General features: G+C 38.3%; 1 protein-coding gene across 20 annotated transcripts in view; it reads right to left on the bottom strand.

Annotated features, from left to right (window-relative positions):
- Positions 1-22,190, bottom strand: part of SYNJ1 (synaptojanin 1) — a 93,489-nt gene that overhangs the window by 45,342 nt on the left and 25,957 nt on the right. For 17 of the 20 annotated variants that reach the window (XM_045436845.1, XM_045436833.1, XM_045436840.1 and 14 more), the window contains exons 4-12: positions 20,642-20,909; positions 16,639-16,864; positions 15,463-15,546; positions 9,351-9,412; positions 8,230-8,326; positions 6,936-7,105; positions 5,801-5,882; positions 3,162-3,314; positions 473-638 (exon numbers count right to left, since the gene is read on the bottom strand). In XM_045436845.1, coding sequence (XP_045292801.1) covers positions 473-638; positions 3,162-3,314; positions 5,801-5,882; positions 6,936-7,105; positions 8,230-8,326; positions 9,351-9,412; positions 15,463-15,546; positions 16,639-16,864; positions 20,642-20,909 — 1,308 coding nt within the window. The remainder of the gene's footprint in view (positions 1-472; positions 639-3,161; positions 3,315-5,800; positions 5,883-6,935; positions 7,106-8,229; positions 8,327-9,350; positions 9,413-15,462; positions 15,547-16,638; positions 16,865-20,641; positions 20,910-22,190) is intronic. The other 3 variants (XM_045436846.1, XM_045436831.1, XM_045436836.1) reach the window with 1 other exon arrangement.

Here is a 22,190-nt window from a genome sequence, read left to right as displayed (position 1 = left end):
TATTAAATAGTGTCTAAAAATAAGCAATATTTTAAATTATTATCTAATATGATTTAATGCTCATTCAAACAATAGCAAGGTAAGGGAAGACCAAGTTATAGAAATTTGGGGTTGGAAATTAGCATAATCACTAATATAGGCACTCTTTTTCTGAATAAAGCAACTGTTGTCTACATAACTAGGTAGTGAATGCTCTATTCAAAGCACTAGCTGAATATTCTATGAAATCCTGCCTTGCATGGGCCTCATTTTACAGCTTAGTAATACCACTGATGATAAAAACATTTCCAAAGAGATGAACTTCCTTTAGAGAATGCAATTTTTAAAAATTACATCGATGGAAATTCCTCCACAAACTGTTTGAATCAACTTGATCTAAAAAATGTTTATGTAAATAAATTTACAGTTACTCCTTGGACTATTAGAAGGGATATAAATAACATAAAGTAATCAAAATACAAAGTACGCATACCGCGCAAACTTCCGGTAGTTAAAAGTGCTCGAGCTTTGTCAGCTAAGTCACTATTTAGAGTATTTCCCAGTAGTAAAACATCTATGGCCTCTTGCTTGGAGCTGTCAAAGAAGTTATTCTGAATCGTTCTAGTAACAGAACGAGCACCATCTTTTAACTTTCCAGCCTGTTGGGGAAGAAAAGAGCATGGATTTTTGTTCCAAATATTGTTGATTTTATTCAGTAGGCATTTTGAAAGTTTAAATCAGTTTTATCTGACCTTACTGCAATAAAAAGGACCTAATCATTCTACTTTGAGTATCAAATCATCGTATCAAAATGGCTCAAGATGCCTTTGTTTCTTTTCCTTCTGGATAACAGTTCTGCACAAAAACGTGGAAAAAGCTCAGTACCACAAACGCATTCACTAATGACATCAAGAGCAGTAAATGTCTAACGCTGCTTACTAGAAAGGAAATGAAGTGACATGTACTTATTTAAAACAAGGAAATTACTTCCTACATTGTAACCTATAGCACTAAAGATGGGACTGGGGGTGGGGGGGGGGCCGCAGGGGAGATCAAGGAGGATGCGGTCCACTTAACATGCTCTTAGAAAAACTTCCAAGTACTTCGACAGTAGAAAAATAACATGTAGAAAAATAAGACTGGAATCGCTCCTCAATAACTTATACTAGTAGTTAAAACTAAAACTGAACCTAAGAATGAAGGGTTGGCCTAAAAAGAAATTTATAATTATAGTTCATAAATAAATACTAAATGTGAACTACAGTTCGTATATCTTAGCTCATTTTATTGCCGATGTAAATCCAAATCATAAAAATAATAAACTCAGGCCAATTCCTGCAGTGAGTTGATTATAACTTCTTTTTTAGTATCGCTGACACACAACGTTACGTTAGTTTGTGTCGCACACCACAGTGATTAGATAACTCTATAAATTGAGCTGTGCTCACCACCAGTGTGGCTAACCATCTGTCACCATGCAACACTACTGCAATACCATTGACTCTATTCCCTATGCTGTGCCTTTCATTCCCGTGACGTATTCCCATAACCGGAAGCCTGCATTTCCTGATCGTAACTTTTAATGAACATATAGTTTACTTAGGCGTGTTAGTTACCATGAAGATTTCTTTTGATCTTACAGATTTGGATGACTGTTGAAAAAACAAAACAAAACGCCAAACTCTGGCCTTTAAAAAAACCCCTTTCATTTGCAATATGTAATTTTCATCCCTTACAGAAGTGACAGTAATTTGAAAATTAAAATGTTATTTTCTTCCATGTGATGACATATACAAATGACAGTATTTGAAAAGACACTCACCATTCACATTATCAGGCAATTAACCAAAAGGAACCCAGAGAAAGGAAAAGAAAGAGCAGTTCAGATGTTAGATTTTAGTTCAGTTCAGACTAGTATATTTAATACATGAGAATTCGCATCTATTAGTTAGAGACACAAGACCACTGAAAATATACATAACCTCTGTATACATACTGTCTTGGCTGCTGCAGAAACAAAAAGGAAGAGCATTAAAGAATATTTTAAGCAGCTCTTGTAGAGAATCGAGTTTTAACTGTAAGAATTATATTCTCTTTTTTAAAGGAGTACTAAAGGAGGTTTAACAATTTCAGGTTTTCAAAAAGAGGGACCATTTAAGAAGTAAATATCTGTCAATGTCAACAAAATCATTTGTGACAGGTAAGGCCAATAACTGAACAGACACAGACATGGCATTTTAGGAGACGCAGAAGAGGAGGAAGGTTTGGAAAAAAAGACTTAGAGATGATGAGTGGTCTTCAAAGAATTTCAGCTGCTGTACTGTAGGGGTGGCAGAATTCTAAAAATGGCAAATGCCCTTATTTTCTATTCCTGAGGTAATCTGAAGAATTGTAGAGATTTAAAATGTTAATAAAATCCAACTGAAAACAGGAGCCTTAAAAAGTCACTATTTAAGTATATAAAATAATGAAAAGTATCTCGAGTGTGTTTCCCAAGTCTCTTAATAAGCGCCAAACACTAGAGTAGGAAGCAGTCTATTGATAATGCCAGGTATTAAAAAGCAATGAGGAGGCACAGAATTATGAGGAAGCCCATCTCTCACACTTCTGTACATTGTGACAGCCTCCTTTTCAAGGTAAGATAAGTACAAGAATAAAAACTCAATATTATCAAGCCCAAAAGGTACTGGGCTCATAATAAGTGTGGCATAAATCGTCCACCGATTTATTCATCCCACCAGTATTTGCCACAATCCTATTAAATGGTAGGCACTATATCAAGTGCTGGGAACACAAAGCCAAATGACAGAGGACCCCTTATTAAGGAGGACTAGGACTTTTAAAAATTTTGTAATCAAAACAAACAACATAAAAAGTGAAACAGATACGTAAGGGAAATCATGAAACAAAATGTAAGCAATACATACGTAGGCCTAACGGATTATCACCAAATGACTATGTCATACGTAAGACCCCCCAAGCTGAGGGACGTTACTCTCTTCTACCCCATCATTAGTATCCGCTACAGAAGGAAGTATTAAAGAGGACACGGAAGGATAATAAAACAGAACTGGAAGCAGATACCTAAAAGCCCAACTGTTAATTTGAAAAGAGACCATTTAAAAGTGTCATTGAAAGGAAAATGAGGCTCTTTCATCATGTCAGGAGAAACCTAGCTCTACCTTCGCCTTTCCTTCGAGGGCTCCAGTGCCCGCGTATATCTTACTGATCGAATCACCATTCACGGACCACATTGACCGGAAAACTTCCAGAAAGCGAGTCACCAGCTGAGGCTTTTCGGCTAAGCCAAGAGCTTCCAATTGTTTAGCTAGCATCTAAAACAGCAAAAGAGAAACTTCTGTAAGTATGTTAGTACATTAACTGTGAGGAGACTTTTCAAGAACGACAAGGCTCAAACCAAAGTTTGCATTTTATAGGGCCACGTGGGACTGGATTTTGAAAACCTACCAATTTACGAGACTAACTGTGTTCTGTCCCACCATTTCAGTTTGTCATTGAATCTTACAAGTGTCTTAATATTCCCTTGTAGTAATTAACAACTTCTTTCTGGTTAGATGATGAAATTAACCTCATTAAAATGTCTCTGTAAATGTCTCTGTAAAATGCCACACTTATTATGAGCCCAGTACCTTTCGGGCTTGATTACTGAGTTTTTATTCTTGTACTTATCTTACCTTGAAAAGGAGGCTGTCACAATGTACAGAAGTGTGAGAGATGGACTGATTGTTCACTTTTATTCAACAGCATGCAATAAAGCACAGGAAAAAAAAAATCTGGCTAGGTTATTTAAATATAGAGGGAATTAATTTAATTTTTTGATTGGGTTCTACACATGTGGGTAATTAAAATCAAGAGATTATGAGAAAAGTAGAGTTGCTCCTGAACTGTCACAAAAACAAATAAATTAGTCCTGTTTCTGAATAAAGTCATGGCAGTCTTTCATGTATAAAATCTATATTGGTAATGTATATTATAATGTATATTGTATATACATTGTATGTACAACGTATATCACAATATTACAATATACAATGTATATTGCAAGAATGCAAGGTCTTCAGGCTGCCCCAATTCCTTCATGGATAACAATAAATGTCTCTGGAAGAGTCACTGGTTTTTACTCTGAATGAACTTTGGCTTTGAAATTTGGCAGTCAGAGCAAGGTATAGTCCTTACCCAGTCTATTTGTCTTATTTGGAAGCCAGTCATATTCTATGCCTTGCATTTTTACTTAATTCCTTGCCATTTGTGTTTTATCTGCAAGTATTATGATTATCCATATTTAGAGAGGGATCAAAAACTAAAATAATATAAAAAACACTAAACTACGTTCATTTGATTACCTGGAGATTTGCACCAGAGGTGCTCTTGGCTTGCATGAAGAATAAACCAAAATTAGCCCCTAGGACTTATTTTATCATTTATAGCTCCCTCTTTTCAAGGAATTTGGCAAAACTAGTCTTCGCCCTAGTTCGGCTTTGCCTACTTTAGCAGTAAATTTTGTAAACAGTCAACCGATTGCTACATATGAAGGAGCTCTCTCACACCTAACTACCAACAGTGGACAGCTGGCTAAGTCAGATTCTGAGAACTAACACTTCGAGTAAAGACTTTCAAACATTTCCATAAGTTCACTCTCAGAATCTAAAGAAACGTATTCAGCCACTTAAAAACACAACTCAAGACAAACCCAAGCCATGCAATTAATGTCAAGTGACCAACTGTCTGTTTTCACTTTTCTTGTCTCTGTCATATTTTCTACATAAATTATAATCATAAGTCTCAATGACAGAATTTTAAAGAGGCAAAACGGTAGAACCTATTAGCTACATGAACAGAACTGTAGCTACACTTCTGTAGCAGAGAATTCTACACACTACCCTTTCATTTTTGAGACAGAAAGAACCCCAGCTGCAGAGTAGCTAATGAGCCAATGTCCTGGCCAAATTTAAGATCATTCACCGGAGGAAATAAGAACGTGTTGTTTCCTACTCCTGTTTTTATAGTATTTGAGAACTATGCTAAGTTCCTATGACACGAAATGAAGGAAGACCCACCACAGCCTAATGACCCCCGCTCCTGCATAACAGGAAAGACCTAGAAAGCTCAGCATTGCTGCTTTGTCATACAGGGAGACTATGTCTATGTTAGACTGAATTTATGGATAGATGGCAAAGAAAAACACTTTTAAACAAATACTTCGTTAGAGAAGCTGAATCTCATGCGCTCTCACTCCCGCTAATAACCATCCATCCTGTTTGCAGCTACTGATTTGAAAACACTGTAGAAACTGCATCGGGTTACCGACGGTCAAAAATCTAATCCCACAGAATGTGAAAACAGATCCTCACCAATTCTGAAGAAATTACACGAAGAATAAAGGCCGATATAAATTATGTGTGTGTGTGTATACAATTTTTAAATTGTACTAAAGCAGACAATAAGCAATATATATATAATTTTTTTCCTTTCCAAAAGGCAAAAGAAGCAATTGTTGGAAGCGTATACATAGCAGTCTTTCAACAGAAAGCTAAGGAACAATACAGGGAAACATCAGCTACCTGAAGAGAGTGTTTGGAACAGGTAAAGGAAATATTTAAATGAAAAGGAATGGGGGGGGGGCAGTTAAAAACATACGAGAAGTAAAAAAATGCCTTTAATGAAGCATAATTTCATTTTATGAAAAGTAACTAATGAGAAACATAAATATGACAAAAGCACTGAATGAGGCATTTGATGCAAGTCACATACATACATTATTATTACACAACTTATTATTATTATTATTATTATCATTTACCTCTAAGCCAAGGAATGCCTGCACACTATTTGTTCTATCCAGACAATCCAAGCAGTTTGTTCGAACTGTGCCACTCTGGCATCTGCAACAAATTCAGTAAAGTGTAACAGCTAGTTTGAAACAAAAATAAAAAGCTAAAACAAAATAAGGAAAATCAAGGTGATCACCAAAATACGGCATCCACTTTCTACCCCTTTTTATTACTACAATTTTCAAACATACAAAAAAGATGAAAGAATTTTACAGCAAACATCCACATACCCACCATCTAGATTCTACAACTGTTAAATATTCTGTCATATACTCTTTATCACCATCTATTTATCCATGCCCACTTATTTCTAATTAGGCCCGTAGTCAGGAGCTAAACATACATTCAGATTTATAACCGCAGGGCTCTTTGCACATAAAAGATTATCAAATATATATGGAAGAAATTTTAAAAACCTAAGATCTGTTAGCTCCACCAACCTACACAGATTCTATGGCATTGATACTAAATTTCGCACAAAGTCGAAAACTAAAAATCGGAGCTTTGTTCACTAAAGTTTACTTCATCCTATACTCTGAACTTCATTTTTTCAATACTTCCTTTCCTCCTCTACTTCATTATCAAAAGCTGAAGACTGAAATTGTGCTAAAGCAGACAATAAGCAATGTCTTTTACTTCTATTTGCATATAAAAGTCCTTACTGAGGTCAAGACATAGTAAAATATTAGTTCTAAGACAGAGGCAGAATAGTCTCCTAGATAACAGCATGAGAGCTGGAGCCAGGTAAATCCTCGCTCTAACACTTTTTAGCTATGCGATCTGGGGCAAATTAGAGCCTATGCCTCAATCTCCCCAAACGAAAATGGGGATAATAGAACTTCTTCCTACGACTGCTGTTACAGACACATGTACAGACTGAGTATACTGCCTGGCTCATTAGATGTGCCCAATAATAGAAGGTATTATTATTACCTATTCAGTTCTAAAGAAAGAAAAACAAGCCTAAAATCAAGTATAATAAAGATATTTTACTTAATTATAAACTTTGATATAAAAAATAGTAATTCAAGAGTTCTGCGTTAAGAATAATTTTTAAAATATAGCAAAGTTCCAACTCAAAGAAAAGAGAAACAGCAGTCAAACCTTTGAACTTCACTTCCATTGAAATAAAAAAATCCATAATCTACAAACTTTTGGACTTGAGGTTTAAGAACACTATGTAATTTTTCTGCCTTTCCTCCTTTAACCATTTGATGATAGTCAAAATTCACCATCTGGATGTCAGCAGCATGTTCAGAAGCTTTCAAATGACTCTGAAAGTAAAAAGGCAAATACTCATCTAAATGTTAACTAAATATGATCTTATCAAGTAATGTTAGAATGGAACCTTGCATTTTAAATTTAAACCTCAGCATGGTCCCGTGAAATCTCACTGATCTCACACAAAGCTCTGGTTGACACTGGCAGTAAAATGGAAAATTACTAGATGGTATCCAATAACATCTTTTTCGTGAAACCTCGCATACTGTCCCAGAGAGATCAGGTGACATAATTAACATCAGAGAACTTAAATAATGTTCTCATCTGGTTCAGAAAATTAAAATTATTTCTAACCACCAACGCTTCATTTTTTACACATTTAATAATTGTACCTGTTATAGAATCTCAAAATAAAGTAACTGATTTAAGACAGAACCTATTAAGAACGAAAAAATTCACGTTTTTATACTCACACTGAAATGTTTTAAAAGTCATTCTCTAAAGCATCATCTGTTTATTAACAATATTTATTTCACAAGCGTCACACAAAACAGTCAAACAAGTTACTTTCTGGACTTCATTAGACTGAACTTCAGAAAATGTTCTCTGTTTTGTTTAATTTAGGCTTATCATCTTATGGAACACCATCATTGCTATTAATTCATTGTTGCTTTAATAATAAGCATTGATGAAGAATACTTTTCTTTAGAAGTTGGGCATATATCATTTGGGTTCGTCTTTACTCGCAGTTCTCGAGTTTTCTCTCATCGATACGAGAAGGGATGGTCTTACGTGCAGTATTCACCGTATCATAGGTTTCAAGCCATGACTATGGTTTCTAGGAAACAGGCAGAGGCAATGCGTGGATGGAGAAGGAAACCGTCCGGTGTCTTTTTACCAGTGACAGATGAACACTTTTCAGAGGGGAAGACATTCTTCTGCTTTTCCACAAGATAAATAAGTAACATTTCAGAAAACAGAGTCAACTGCTTTGGAAGCTTTCCCTAATCCTAATGTCAGCAACATTACGCAACACTGTTTCTTGGTAGCCCAAAGAGTTACTGGTTCCAACAGGTACCCAACCTTTTCCTAGGAAGTAAGTTCATTATTGCGCTACCTAATTTTTTAATATCATTCTAGGTGTCCACGGAACAGAAGAAAAGCTGATCATGCCTACCTGGAAAGCCTTACTCAGCATATGTTCACCTTCCTTAGATCCAAGCAAATTTACTATTATTTGTTTACCATATAAGTTTTTAAGCGTTCTAAAATGCCTGTTAAAGAAAAGAAAGAAAGAAGTATGTGTCAAGTGGTAGTCGGAATTTTTCCCCCAACAAACAGAAATCCATTAAACAGAACCTACAGGGCAGTATTCTACACCTCTACAACTGGCAACACTGGATAGATTCATTCCACAAATCCGTTCCTCTCAAAACTCTGAATTTATGAAGCTTCAGGTAAGGCCCTTTCCTCGCTGACTCCTAAAAGCTGAGACCCGTCTGTGCTGGGGCTGCCGGACCCACCCAGCCCCCTCTCCCCTCTGGGAGGCTGGTGCCAAACAAGCGCAGAGAACGCAGGCCACCCAGCTTGGGAGGGCAGCTAGGGCAGAGGGCTGCTCCTCATGTGAGGACAAAGCATGCTCCGTGGGCATTAGAGAGACCTCCCTAACCATTCTAGTCTTAAGAAAAATAGGCCCCAACTAGGAGGTGTTTTTTGTTTGTTTCTTTCTCTCCAGCTTCTAACCATTCCAGGGGTTACAGAGCAATGCGTTCCTAAGGAAATGTAACATGAGCCACAGATATAATTTTAAATTTTCTAGAAGGTACATTAAGAAAAGCAAAAATAAACAATGAAACGAATTTCTATATTTTATTTAACCCAATACAGTCAAAATATCATTTCAACATGTACTATAAAACAAATATTAATAAGATATTTTACCTTCTATTTTGCACTAACTCTCTGACATCCAGTGTACATGTTACACTTACAGAACATCTCAACTTGGACCAGTCACGTTTTAAGTGCTCAGTAGCTATATATGAGGCTAGTGGCTACCTTATTAGACAGCATATCCAAATAGGTTGTTTTCAGACCAAGAGATGAAGACCCACAACCTAGTGCTACCAACCCCCGAAGTCATAATACTAGGTATCACCTTCTTCTGATTAAATTAGAAGTCAGAAGAAATTTTACTTAGGGCCAAAACAAGCAGAAATGAATCGGTAAATACAATAACTAGTTCGCTGCTTAACGATACCAAAACTGAGAGCATTAGGTAAAAATAATCAGTCTTACCTGTCAAAAGCAGGTGCATTGGCTTCAAATCCCCTTGACATACGAACACGATGAGATCCCACCTAGAGCGAGAGAAATACATGTAATCATACCAAAAGCTGACATGGAGACAAAAGAAATATCATTGTTTATAATATGTGATAATTCATTTGCTGAACACACAATACTACATTGGATAATTGATGTTCATTCATATTATGGTTTAAAAGAAAAACAAGTTCAATGGGTTTCCTTTCCCTTTATTTTTAAAAACATGACCTCGTAAAAAAAGGACAGAAGTTATAAGACACCATTATGAAAACTCATCAACTAACAGGAATTTTTACTTATGAAAGATACTTCTAAGAGGTCTTTCATATACATTACCTTGTTTTAAGCTCAAACTACACGTCCTGTGTAAGTGAACACAGTACTGCCACTTGGGCAATAAAAAAACTGAAATGCAGACTAGTGAAATAACCTGCCCCCTTAGGTCAACAGAACCAATTCCAAAAAAGATTCACATGAGGATTTAGGTCCCCTGAACTTGATTCCTACTCTTCCAAGCTGCCTACAAGTACAAGGTCCACATATTTTTTCTTTGTTACGCTAAATGCTCTATTCACTCCTCTTTCATCCAAAGATCCAACCAATTCAAAACACTGTTTCTGGAAAACAGACTTTCTAAGTCAATCTCACAGTCACACACATAGAAATCAGAAAATATGGGTGAAGAGAATTGAACAAGATGGAAAATATCTACCTTTCTGTTTTGTTACAGTTTTTCTTTTCTCACATGGGAGAGTAGCAGAAAGATGAGACAAAATTAAGAAAGAAATAAGAGGGGCGCCTGGGTGGCTCAGTCCAGTTAAGCGCCAGACTCTTGATCTCTGCTCAGGTCATGATCTCATGGTTCCTGAGAGCAAGCCGTCCAGGGCTCTGTGCTGACAACATGGAGTCCACTTGGGATTCTCTTCCCACCTCTCTCTCGGACGCTCCCTCTCCCTCTTTCTCTCTCTCTCAAAATAAATATTTTGAAAAAAAGAAAAAGGAAGGAAGGAAGGAAGGAAGGAAGGAAGGAAGGAAGGAAGGAAGGAAGGAAAGAAAGAAAGAAAGAAAGAAAGAAAGAAAGAAAGAAAGAAAGAAAGAAAGAAAGAAAGAAAGAGAAAGAAAGAAAGAAATGCCAAGAAGAAATATAACGGTGATACCAGATTATTTCCCTGAACTTCACTTTGCAACATTTCCCCCTGAGGTCTTGGGATCAAAGTTTCCCCAGAATTCATTCTCCCTGATCTGAACACAGTGACTTTAAGGCGGGCCTGAGAAGAGGGCTACCAAATCAGTCATACAGTTCGACACATAAAATCAGAAAATAAGCTCTAACATGCTCATCCAATTCGAAAATTAACAGTATTATGATTCATTAAACATGCTTCTGTCCTGATAAGTGAGACAGTCCAATAACTCTCCTGATAATCAGTATTCCCTCTTTAATGTTTCTTCCTTTCAGTAAGAACGTGATTAGCCTAATGTCACATCTATATTCAATTTCACTTTATAGTGCTTAATAGTCTTTACAAAATTTAAAAATTTTGTGTACCACAAGACATTAAGCATTCTAGACTGAAGAAAACTCAGCAGAAGTCAATACCTTTTCTTTGGAGTTTTCTCAGGTAATTGCCTATACCTCTATAAAAGTCCAAGACTTTGCATTGTGCTTACTGATTAACATTTATCTTGAACAGTATGGCCAACTGTCAAGAAGGTAAAAAAAAAAAAAAAAAGAATGGAAGTTCTGTTTTTCAAGCAATGGCTGTGCTTTTTCCCCCACTGCCCTTCTCTTCAACACATATTATATAACCAGTTATATATCATAACTCTTAGGGTAATATGCTGGGTCAACTTGACTGGTTTTATCACTCAGTTAGGCTTTAAGACAACTGCCTAAAAAAATTCTATAGTCAAGGAGCTCTTACATCAATTGTCATGAAGGTAGTACTCTAGAAAGTTTTAAGGCTTTAAACAATCATAAATTTATAAAAAGTTGTACCAGAGATCATTTTTAACAACCATTTAACCGGGTGGTATGGAGCATCATTTTCCATCAATATTATTGCTTCATGTTCACATATTTCTAAGACTTCAATTCAACCAAGAATTGAGTGTGCAACGCTACCCTAGATATAGATCTGATGATGCTTGCCATCTTCTAAGACCAAGGTAAGCTACAACATAATGTCAGAGTAACAGTATGAAGTGTATATGTGAAATAACTTCAGAGAAAGGAAGTCATAAGTAAAATGAATGAGTTGCCACCCCTTAACATATCATTCTTACCCATGTAGCACATATGGCAACTCTTCTAATTCCTCAAACTGATTCGTATTGACATTTGCCTTTTCCACAAAAGGCCTGACTCCCCAGATTGTAAGCTCTCTCTGAAGCACCAATATAATCTTCGAATCTCTCACAGTACACGACAGTGTATGCCCAGTATAAAATAATATACATTGGAGGGACTTAAGTATTTAAGGAACAGATCAGTGTGGAGGAGTAACTGAATCCACTCAATGAGATCTGAGTTGCCATACTGAAGGAAACACCTCAATTTGGGGGCAGAGGATACCTGTTAGAAAACAGCAAGGCACGAAGTTGGATAGGCAGAGGAAGGCAGACCCTGAAGAAAAGGGTGTCTGGTAGATCTGATGAGTAGAATGTATCAAAAGTGGGAAAAACTACCAGTTAGACCAGTTAGAAAGCTGTGAGAATCTTCCAGGCAGGAAGACATCCAGAGGACCCTGACTGGGATGGATGGTAAGAGTGGAAACAGAAAGAAAGGGAGAGCCCCAGTACCTAGGTGAATGCTGGGGCTAAGTGTGAAGGGTTACCTTCGCTGGTTCAGGACTGGCTGTTGGAGCACATGGGGTTGAAGATGCTTCAAGGTCAATAGAATAGGATCAGGTACACAGAAGTTCTCAAATTTGAATGGTAAGGAACTTGGTTACAAGTACAGATTTCTGGCCCCATTCCAAGAGATTCTATTTCAGCTGATGTGAAGTTGAGGCCATGAATCTGTATTTTAAAATAACCTCAGATGATTCCTTAAAATCGTATAATTAAAAAAACCTCAGAGGAATTAACTGTGGAGGATAAGAGACAAGCCAAGGGACAAGTGCCTAGGCATCCTCTCTGTCCAGGCCTTCTGAAGTGAGACGTCTCACGAGGCAACACTAACATCAAGGAACCCTAAAATTAATTCCAGTCCTGGGTGCCTGGGGGCTCGGTCAGTTAAGTCTCCAACTCTTGACTTTGGCTCAGGTCATGATCTCATAGTTCCTGAGATTGAGCCTTGTGCTGGGCTCTGTGCTGACAGCGTGGAGCCTGCCTGGGATTCTCTCTCTCCCTCTCCCTCTACCCCTCTACCACTTGCGTGTGTGCATGCACTCTCTCTTTCTCTCTCTCTCTTTCAATGAACTTTAAAAAAAAAAAAAAAAGTTTAAAATTAATTCCAGTCCTGAGAATACACAGGATACCTAATAAGCACTTCCAACTACTCTGTCAAAAGTCCTTGTTTGTCTTCTAAAGGAAAATAAATTTGGGGACTTCGTATTTTTATTTTTAAAAATAAATATCTATTTTTCAGTTTTTTTAATCGATTCAGTATTTTCATTCCTATATTACCTACTCTTAGAATGATAGGGAAAATGTTTTTCTGTAAAGGATACTTACGAAACTAATCCATTTCTGTTCAAAGAAAGGCTGATTTTAAAAACTACTAAGCTAAATAATTGAGAACCACTTGGTCGATCCTCACCCAAGACAACAATAGGCCAGCTCCGTGACAATTTAGCAAAGCTGTTGGACTATCTCCATGTCTTAAAAATTACTATCAAGAAATGCATGATTTAAAAATCTGTAGTTTTCAGCCCATAAACAATAGGACATTGGCCAGACAGACTGTTTGGGCCAGCCACAGAACACAGAAGGAGGGAGGAGGGTAACCTCACCCAAGGAGGACCCCTCAATGTTAACTACTCAAGATCCAACCATATTGAATAATCAAATACTGTAATCCTGAGCTTCTAATAAAATATCACAGAAAGCAGCATAACAGAGGTTATTACCATTTCTTACAGTAGCCTATCTCTAAAGCAAAAGCATTCAACTTGCATCAAGACAACGCTTTCAGAATGTTCTTCAAGCAAATATTCCAAACACCCTTCTCTGATCACACAGGCTTAGGAGAAGTGGAGTAGGGTTGGTGTTCTTTCCCAAAAGAGACTTGGAGAGAGACAGATCTACTTAAGTTATCCCTACATGCCAAAGAGAAAACCCGCAGAAGCAAAAATTCTTGACAAGAACTCAAGAAGTGTAACTGCTTTTAACCCTTGTTAATTCTTGGCCTGTCTTGCATAAAGTGCGGTACTGCAAAGGTTGAAATGCTCTGCAATCTTTCTCTACCACAGCCAGCCTAAAATGTAAGAGATCCAGCTGTGAACTAAAAGGAGGCAAGAGGGGCGCCTGGGTGGCGCAGTCGGTTAAGCGTCCGACTTCAGCCAGGTCACGATCTCGCGGTCCGTGAGTTTGAGCCCTGCGTCAGGCTCTGGGCTGATGGCTCAGAGCCTGGAGCCTGTTTCCGATTCTGTGTCTCCCTCTCTCTCTGCCCCTCCCCCGTTCATGCTCTGTCTCTCTCTGTCCCAAAAATAAATAAACGTTGAAAAAAAAAAATTTAAAAAAAAAAAAAAAAAAAAAAAGGAGGCAAGATTTTTTTTCTGTCCATTTTCTAAATACTATAGGCTAAAGGGGCGCCTGGGTGGCTCAGTCAGTTAAGCAGCCGACCTCAAATCAGGTCATGATCTCATGGTTTGTGAGTTCCGGCCCGGCCCTGTGTTGGGCTCTGTGCTAACAGCTCAGAGCCTGGAGTCTGCTTCGGATTCTGTGTCTCCCTCTCTCTCTCTGCCCCTCCCCTGCTCACACTCTGTCTCTGTCTTTCTCTCAAAAAAAAAAAAAAAAAAAAAAAAATTAAAAAACTGTTTTTTAACTTAGTAGATAATACATACTAGAAGCCTAACACGAAAATAACTTATACTTTAAGGACTAAAGATTTCTGAATAAAAATAAAATGCAAAATCACATTATTATGGGTAATCTAAAATTATGAACTTATATGAAAGAATCTTATAAGTATTAGATATTTATATCAACAAAGTTTATTTTTTAAATTTTTTTAATGTTTATTTCTTTTTGAGTGGGGGGAGGGGCAGAGAGAGAGGGAGACAGAGAATCTGAAGCAGGCCTCACATAGTCAGTGCAGAGCCAGATGTGAGGCTCGAACCCATGAACCGTGAGATTGTGACCCAAGCTGAAGACAGATGCTTAACTGACTGAGCCCTGAACCCAGGAACCATGAGATCATGACCTGAGCGAAAGTCGGATGTTTAAACCCAGCATTCCTGTGTCAACAAAGTTTTAAAAAAATCAGAAAGCAAACCAGAGAACGTATTAAAGATGACAGGTCCCTATAAATTACAAAGTAAAATTTCAGTAGCGGATGTATTATTGATAACAATGGCTAACCCTTACACAGTGCTGCCCATGGGTGCTAGGCATTGTCTTAGTACTTTTCATTTTATCCTTACAACCCTACGAATAAGAACTACTACTATTATTATTCCCATTTTATAGATAAGCAAACTGAGACAGAGGAGTTAAACCACTTGTCCAAGATCACACAGCTAGTAGTGGCAGAGTAAGGATGCAAATTGAGAAGTCTGGTTTCAGAAGCTTTTTTTTAACTGCTACATTCTTCTACCTAAAGAGACTAAACTGCTATATATTAAAGATACTGAGATAGTAAATATGAAACACCATGAATATCAGTGTGTTATGGAAACATTAAAATTTTAATATTAAACACAGCAGTTGAATTTCTATGGACATTTGAAAGAACATTAAAGGAAAAGCATCTAAGACAATTCCACGAACTCGTGCATTTAGACCCTAATTTGTGAATCTAGCTAATATTACTAGACTGAATAACAGAACTATCCAAGGAACTAACGAACTATCCTGAGAGCTTAGAAAATATGGAAAATATTCAAGAGAAAAAAACAAAACAATGTTAAACAGATACCTGCAACCCTGGTTGCTCCCAGAACAATGGAACAGACCCCCGGATTTGGATGAAAGAAGAAACAGAGTCATCTAAGTACACAACCTACAGAGAAAAATAACAGATGAAACATTTCCACCAAGGTCTTACCTCTACATCACAAAGACAAATTTACTACCATCTGTTGCATGCGAGTTAGATCTTATGACCAATCTCTCCCGCACAACTGTCCTAACAAAATATCCGGGAGAGGCTACTAAGGAAGTTTGGCTTTCTTTTATTGAGTGATAGTTTTTCTGTATATTAACCAAAAAAATAGTAAAAACATAAGCACAAGAAGCACAAGTCTTAAAAAGGAATTCCTTCTAAATCTCAATATTTTACACACATACCTTTATATTTAATTTTTTTTCTTTAGTTTTCAGTATTTTTCAAAAACTAATTTGAAGAACTGAGTTGGGCTGGGGGGTGTGGCCTGAATTTACAATTATACGGTTTTGAGCCAAAAGTCATAATTCTTTTTTAAGTTGTTTTAAATTCAAGTATAGTTAGCACACAGTGTCATATTAGTTTCAGGCATACAATATAGTGATTTGATGATGACTTCTCAGTGCTCTTCAAGATAAGCCCTTAACCTCATTTATCTATTTCATCCACCCCTTCCTTCACCTCCCCACTGGCAACCACCAGTTTGTTCTCTGTCTTTAAGAGTCTTTTTTTGGTGTGTTTCTTTTTTTCTTTGTTCGTTTTGTTTAAATTCCACATGAGTGAAATCATATGGTATTTGTCTTTCTAGCTGAAAATGTCATAAGTTTTCATTTTAGATGATATCCATATCTACCTTTAAAAGAGCTGGGTTTGATTTCATTTCATACACACACACAAACCACTTCTATTAAGTTGTCTAGCTCTATCATTGAGGATTTTTAAAATTTAATACCAAACTGTACCGCACCGACAATGTCATGCTAGTTAGTAAACCCCTTGTTACTCATTTGAAGAGCCACACCTAAGTTTGTTTATAAATAAGTCTGTTTCAGGGAAGCCTTTTCTCAGGCCAGAAGGGAGCCAAGAACCACCCCGAAATGGCATTACAGATGTGAAAATGAGTTCTGAATCAGATCAAAAACTGTGGTTCTATTAGTTTCTGGCCCTCGCATCTAATACATGCACGAAGCAATATAAAACACTACGTACCTGTTCTGTTTCTACAAAATTAGCAACGTGGCCGTCATCATTTGTTCCCCGGACATTAAACCTGGTCCCAGCTCGTTCACAGCTGAGTCTGGAAATGAGGCAAGCCTTGGCCTGCTTATGAGCAGCATAGATTGTTCTGATTTCTACTCCCCCACACATGAGGCGTAATAGCCAGTCATCACAATTCACGCCGTAGTGCTTGAGGTGCAAGTGCAAAGACTGATTCCTAACAGGAAAGGAAGAACTCATTAGCTCACTGAGTGCCAGCTAACACTGTATAAGCTTCAATAAAGCAGTGCTCCTGAAGCATTAATTTAACGCTATTCAATTAAGAGGCCCTACAAATAAACCAGTTCATTTACATTTACCATGCTAGGAATCAGATGAGGCAATAAAATGCGATCCTCTGGCATGTGATCTATGGTCCGTAGAAAAGAAGCAGATCTTTTATGTTTTTAGTAGCTGTGCCCTATTCTGCTGTCTTTTTATATAATGTATATATAACCTAACTTTTCCAAAAAAAGGATTTCATACGCATATCCCCATCCCACTTTATAAAGCTTTACTCTTAAGGCTCAACTTTAATAAGGCTCTATTTCAATTAATTTTAATTTAAATAGCCAACTGAACTAGTAGCTACCATATTAATACATGTCTAGAGTTTTCCATTACTCCGAGGAGTTTAGCATTCTATGGAACAGAGGGGGCCTGGTTTTCAATTTTTTTCAGGGCAAAAAGTTTTATTCTGTGTACTTACACAGAAGCCAAATGATTAGGAAACATAACAAAGCAGAGTCGCTATGGGGGATACGGGCTGCAATCCTGCCCGGCTGGCCACCTTCTCATCCCACAGACTGCCTCATCTGGGTTCTCTACTGGAGCCTTACTCCTCCAAAGAACGCATACGGAATCTCCCAACCAACCTTTGACCAAGGAAAGTATAATGTTGTGCAGAAAAACTTGGGTCTTTTCAGATAACAAAGTGTCTTATAAAAGTGAATTTTCTCTAATACCGAAGCCTGGTTCAGGGCGCCTGGGTGGCTCAGTCGGTTGAATGTCTGACTCTTGACTTTGGCTCGGGTCATGAACCCAGGGTCATGGGATCGAGCCCCAGGTCAGGCTCTGTGCTGAGCATGGAGCCTGCTGGAGGTTGTCTATTTCCTTTCTCCCTCTTCCTCTGCCCCTCTCCCCCGCTGGTGTGATCTCTCTCTAAAATAAAAAAATTTTTTTAAAGTAAATAAAATTTTAAGATTACATTTAAAAAAATATTGAAGTCTGGTTCTCTGAGTTTTAAAACTCTTCTGTTTTAAGTAGAGATTTTTCTTCTTGAGTGCTCTGCAGTATCTTGCTGCCTTAATCATAAATTCACAGCAATACTACTAGACCAGTAGTAGCCCAGCCCTCTTCCCCCCGGGTGTGGCTGTGGTAGAGATAAAACAGACGGTGGTGGTCACGTGCAGTTCTGGTAAACCATCCATTCAAGAAAGCGTACTGGAATGTGAATGAGTGGTGAGATCACTATTGGACGAACACTGAATCCAGCAGCCATTACGTATTTTCAAAATACGACTTAAGCTTCCAAGCTTTCACTATTACCCACGCTCATCTGAGGCGAAATTCAAACTGACCGTGACCCAGTATGTCCAGATGCCATAGCGAGTCCCATGTCATGGCAGAGGTATACAAAACTTACTTGTCCCCATTTAAATGGAAGCGGGAGCCTGTGCGTTTGTTCAGATAAGAGTTTCTCTGTCTGCCATCAGTTTTCATTTTCCTTTGTTGCCAATGTGTTGCTGCTTTAATTCTATTGAAATTTATAAACAACTCTCAACTGGCATCAGCTTCAAATCTCCAATGGAGTAAAACAACTTGGGTTTTCATAATAGGCATTTGTGACTCTGACAACAAAAACTTACTTGGCTGTATCCTGGAAAATATTTCTACTAAGCTACAAGAGTATGCATAATAAATGCATAAAACTTTCATATTTCTGTTTGAAGGGAAGCTCAAGAATCCCAGTCCTGGGGCGCCTGGGTGGCTCAGTTGGTTGGGCGGCCGACTACAGCTCAGGTCATGATCTTGCAGTCTGTGGGTACGAGCCCCGCATCGGGCTGTGTGCTGACAGCTCAGAGCCTGGAGCCTGCTTCCGATTCTGTGTCTCCCTCTCTCTCTGCCCCTTTCCTGCTTGCTCTCAGACACACACTCTCTCTCAAAAATAATAAACGATTGGGGCGCCTGGGTGGCGCAGTCGGTTAAGCGTCCGACTTCAGCCAGGTCACGATCTCGCGGTCCGTGAGTTCGAGCCCCGCGTCAGGCTCTGGGCTGATGGCTCAGAGCCTGGAGCCTGTTTCCGATTCTGTGTCTCCCTCTCTCTCTGCCCCTCCCCCGTTCGTGCTCTGTCTCTCTCTGTCCCAAAAATAAATAAACGTTGAAAAAAAAAATTAAAAAAAAAAAAAATAATAATAATAAACGATAAAAAAAAAAAGAATCCCAGTCTTTAGCAAAATGTAGAAAGTGTTAAGTGACCAAAACTCATCTTTGGTGTTTTAGTCTCCCCTTTGTTCAACCTGACTTCCACTAGACAAACTCCCTCAATCTGTTATCTAAACTTGTCCCCACCTTCAACCTTAATTGAACGAAATGGTAAATAAATTATTCCCACTGGCTAAACTTAGCAAATGTACTTAATTGCTGATCATTGAACCAATACATCTGCACCTGCTTAAACTTCTAATTATAGCAGGAAAACTTTTATCTCTTAATCTAAGGATTTTGGGGTTAAGAATGAGCAGGGTGGGGGGTAAAAAAGTAAGGACAGCTGCCCAGCCCAGCTGCTATCATCGTTAGGAACTTCAATGTCTCTTCCATCAGAAAAAGTATAGGGCTGATATGGACTCTATGCCACTCATCTGCCCTATTAACCCTTCTTTCCCCACCCCTCCATCATCTCCTCCTTTGTGAGGCTCCAAGTCTCTGACTACAGTGCACTAGAGTCTTTTTTCATTCTGCCCTGCTTCTCCTCCACGCTACTATGCTGGGCCAAAAAACTTCCATGTTAGCTACAAAATTTGTTCTAAAGTTAGTTTCCTATCCTAAGGTTGTTGTTGGCTTTGAGCCTTCTGCCAGCCAGGTCAGATGGGTCAGACTTGAACATGCTACTCAAGGACCATACAGGTAAATGGTGGAAAGGGCGGAGGTGGGGGGGGGGGGGGGAGGAGAGAAAATATACAGGAGGAACACCTTGAATCTGAACTACCAAGGGAGACCCAAGAGCACAGAGTCATGGACTTTGGCCTTATAACATTTGTATACATAATGAAATATAATTGGTACATGATGTTAAGGAAAAAAGTCAACGTCCATGCTGGCTGTGGACAAGGGAACCTCTACACTAGAAATGTGGCCTCCTCCAATAAAGCAGTACTAATTATAGTCATGTGTGCTCACCCCCTTTGTGCACACTTTGAACAAAGCACATTAATGCACAAACATGAAATAGTTACCTACTTAAGTCTTATTTTATTATAGTACTCAGTGTTATCCTAGTATACCACTTCTTCATAGTCGCTTGCTCTTGAACCAAGATTATCTACCTATAATCTTTCAATTAAAAATAATGTGATGCTGTCTTAGGAAAACAGTACTGCCAGAGGAAAGATCTCAAAACTAACAGCGGTTAAGTATTAGCAACACACCTCTACAACAACTAATTCATTCTTAATCTTAAAATAAACATCTTGAATATATTTTGGAAATGAAAGGTCAGTCTGGATCAGGGAGAGCAAATGGGTCTCGTGTCACATGAGAGCTTCGACAAAATGACACTGGATGCCTGTGCTGCTCGGCTGAGGATTCTGGAGCAGGAAAGAGCGGTGTGCCCCATCAGCAATGCCCATCCCTGCTATCTCTGGAAATTACTGCTGAACACACTATAACCCAAACCACCAAACTCCTGCACAGCAAGCGCATGATTACAAAGGGGAAAAATGTAACACGAACTCACCAGAAAAATCTATTATCGGTTGTGTGTTCTTGCATGCTACGATGTGCGTTAAGACTCAGATCTAAACTGACTCCAGATGCAGACCACGCAAAATAAAAGTTTCCCGAATTCAAAACTTTTCGCACTTCTGAAATGCGATCCTCATCTGAAGAATCAATTCGTAGTGATATAAATTCGGTGGAAGTAACTCGGAAAACCTCCGATTCTTGAATTTTTCCAACAGACATACATCCAGTGACTAGGACCAGATAATGTAACATAGTATCACCTGCAAAAACCAAAGAATTAGTTGGATGAAAAGTCTCAGTATTTCTCAAGCTATTCAAAGTTCCTTCCAACTTTCTTGTCATGTTTCTAACTTTTTAAATCCAACAGCACGGTTATTTTAAATTTTTTTTTTTTTCAACATTTATTTATTTTTGGGACAGAGAGAGACAGAGCATGAACGGGGGAGGGGCAGAGAGAGAGGGAGACACAGAACCGGAAACAGGCTCCAGGCTCTGAGCCATCAGCCCAGAGCCTGACGCGGGGCTCGAACTCACGGACCGCGAGATCGTGACCTGGCTGAAGTCAGACGCTTAACCGACTGCGCCACCCAGGCGCCCCAGCACGGTTATTTTAAATTGACACGGACATGTTTATGTTTACAACTGCATTTTGGCAAGACTTGAAAAAAAATCCTTGCTTGAGCACATTTAATATAATGAAGCTATTATATTTAAACATATATAAACTATATCTTTTATAAATTTATATTTATATTTTTGTATTTATATTTTGTATATTTAAATGTGTATTTAAACATTAACAGAATAATCTCACATTCATGAAATGTTCCTCTACTTAATCTGAGGATATACAAAACTTGTCAAATAAAAAAATATATGTGTTATGCTCCCCATCTTTCCTTTATGACTGTGAGGAAATCCAGATAAGAATATAAATGTGAGAGGTCTTTGTAAATAAACAGCACAGCTGGAAAAAAAAAAAAAAAAGCTATATAAACGGGAGCTGCTGCTGCTGCTATGTGGGCAGAAAGCCCCTGGTAACAGTTTATAAAGCAATTTGGTTTACAAAAACTTTCATAGAGACTTTTCGCTAATTTTGACAAAATCCTTTGAGATGAGTATGAAGGTGAAATTCAGCAGCGGTGTACCTTGAGCGTGGGCTGTGACGAGGCAGAGGTGGCCCTGGATCCTGGCTCCACTACTTATAATCCAACCCAACTTCAGGGTGTGAACATAACCCGACCTGAGATCTGCTCCCTTATAAACCAGCACTAAAATGAATCTCACTGGACTGTGAGGAGTACCTAAGACGGTATTAGTTAAGCACCTGGCACAGGGCTTTACGTGTGATAGATGCATAACAAGTGACAAACCTCCACTTTACAGCCCAGTACGCTTCAGAGTATGGCCCATAACCTGTCACAGTGAGAGAAGACGCTTGTGAAATGAAAATCAATTACCTTGCCAAAGTCACTGTTTAGTTTAGCGGACCTTTTTTCTCATAGTAGGACTTTATCAACGAAGGAAGCCATGTGTTGATC

The sequence above is a fragment of the Leopardus geoffroyi genome, chromosome C2 (assembly GCF_018350155.1).
Source record: "Leopardus geoffroyi isolate Oge1 chromosome C2, O.geoffroyi_Oge1_pat1.0, whole genome shotgun sequence".
Lineage (NCBI taxonomy): Eukaryota > Metazoa > Chordata > Mammalia > Carnivora > Felidae > Leopardus > Leopardus geoffroyi.
The sequence above is the reverse complement of the archived record's forward strand: the minus strand, read 5'-3'. Positions and strand labels throughout refer to the sequence as shown.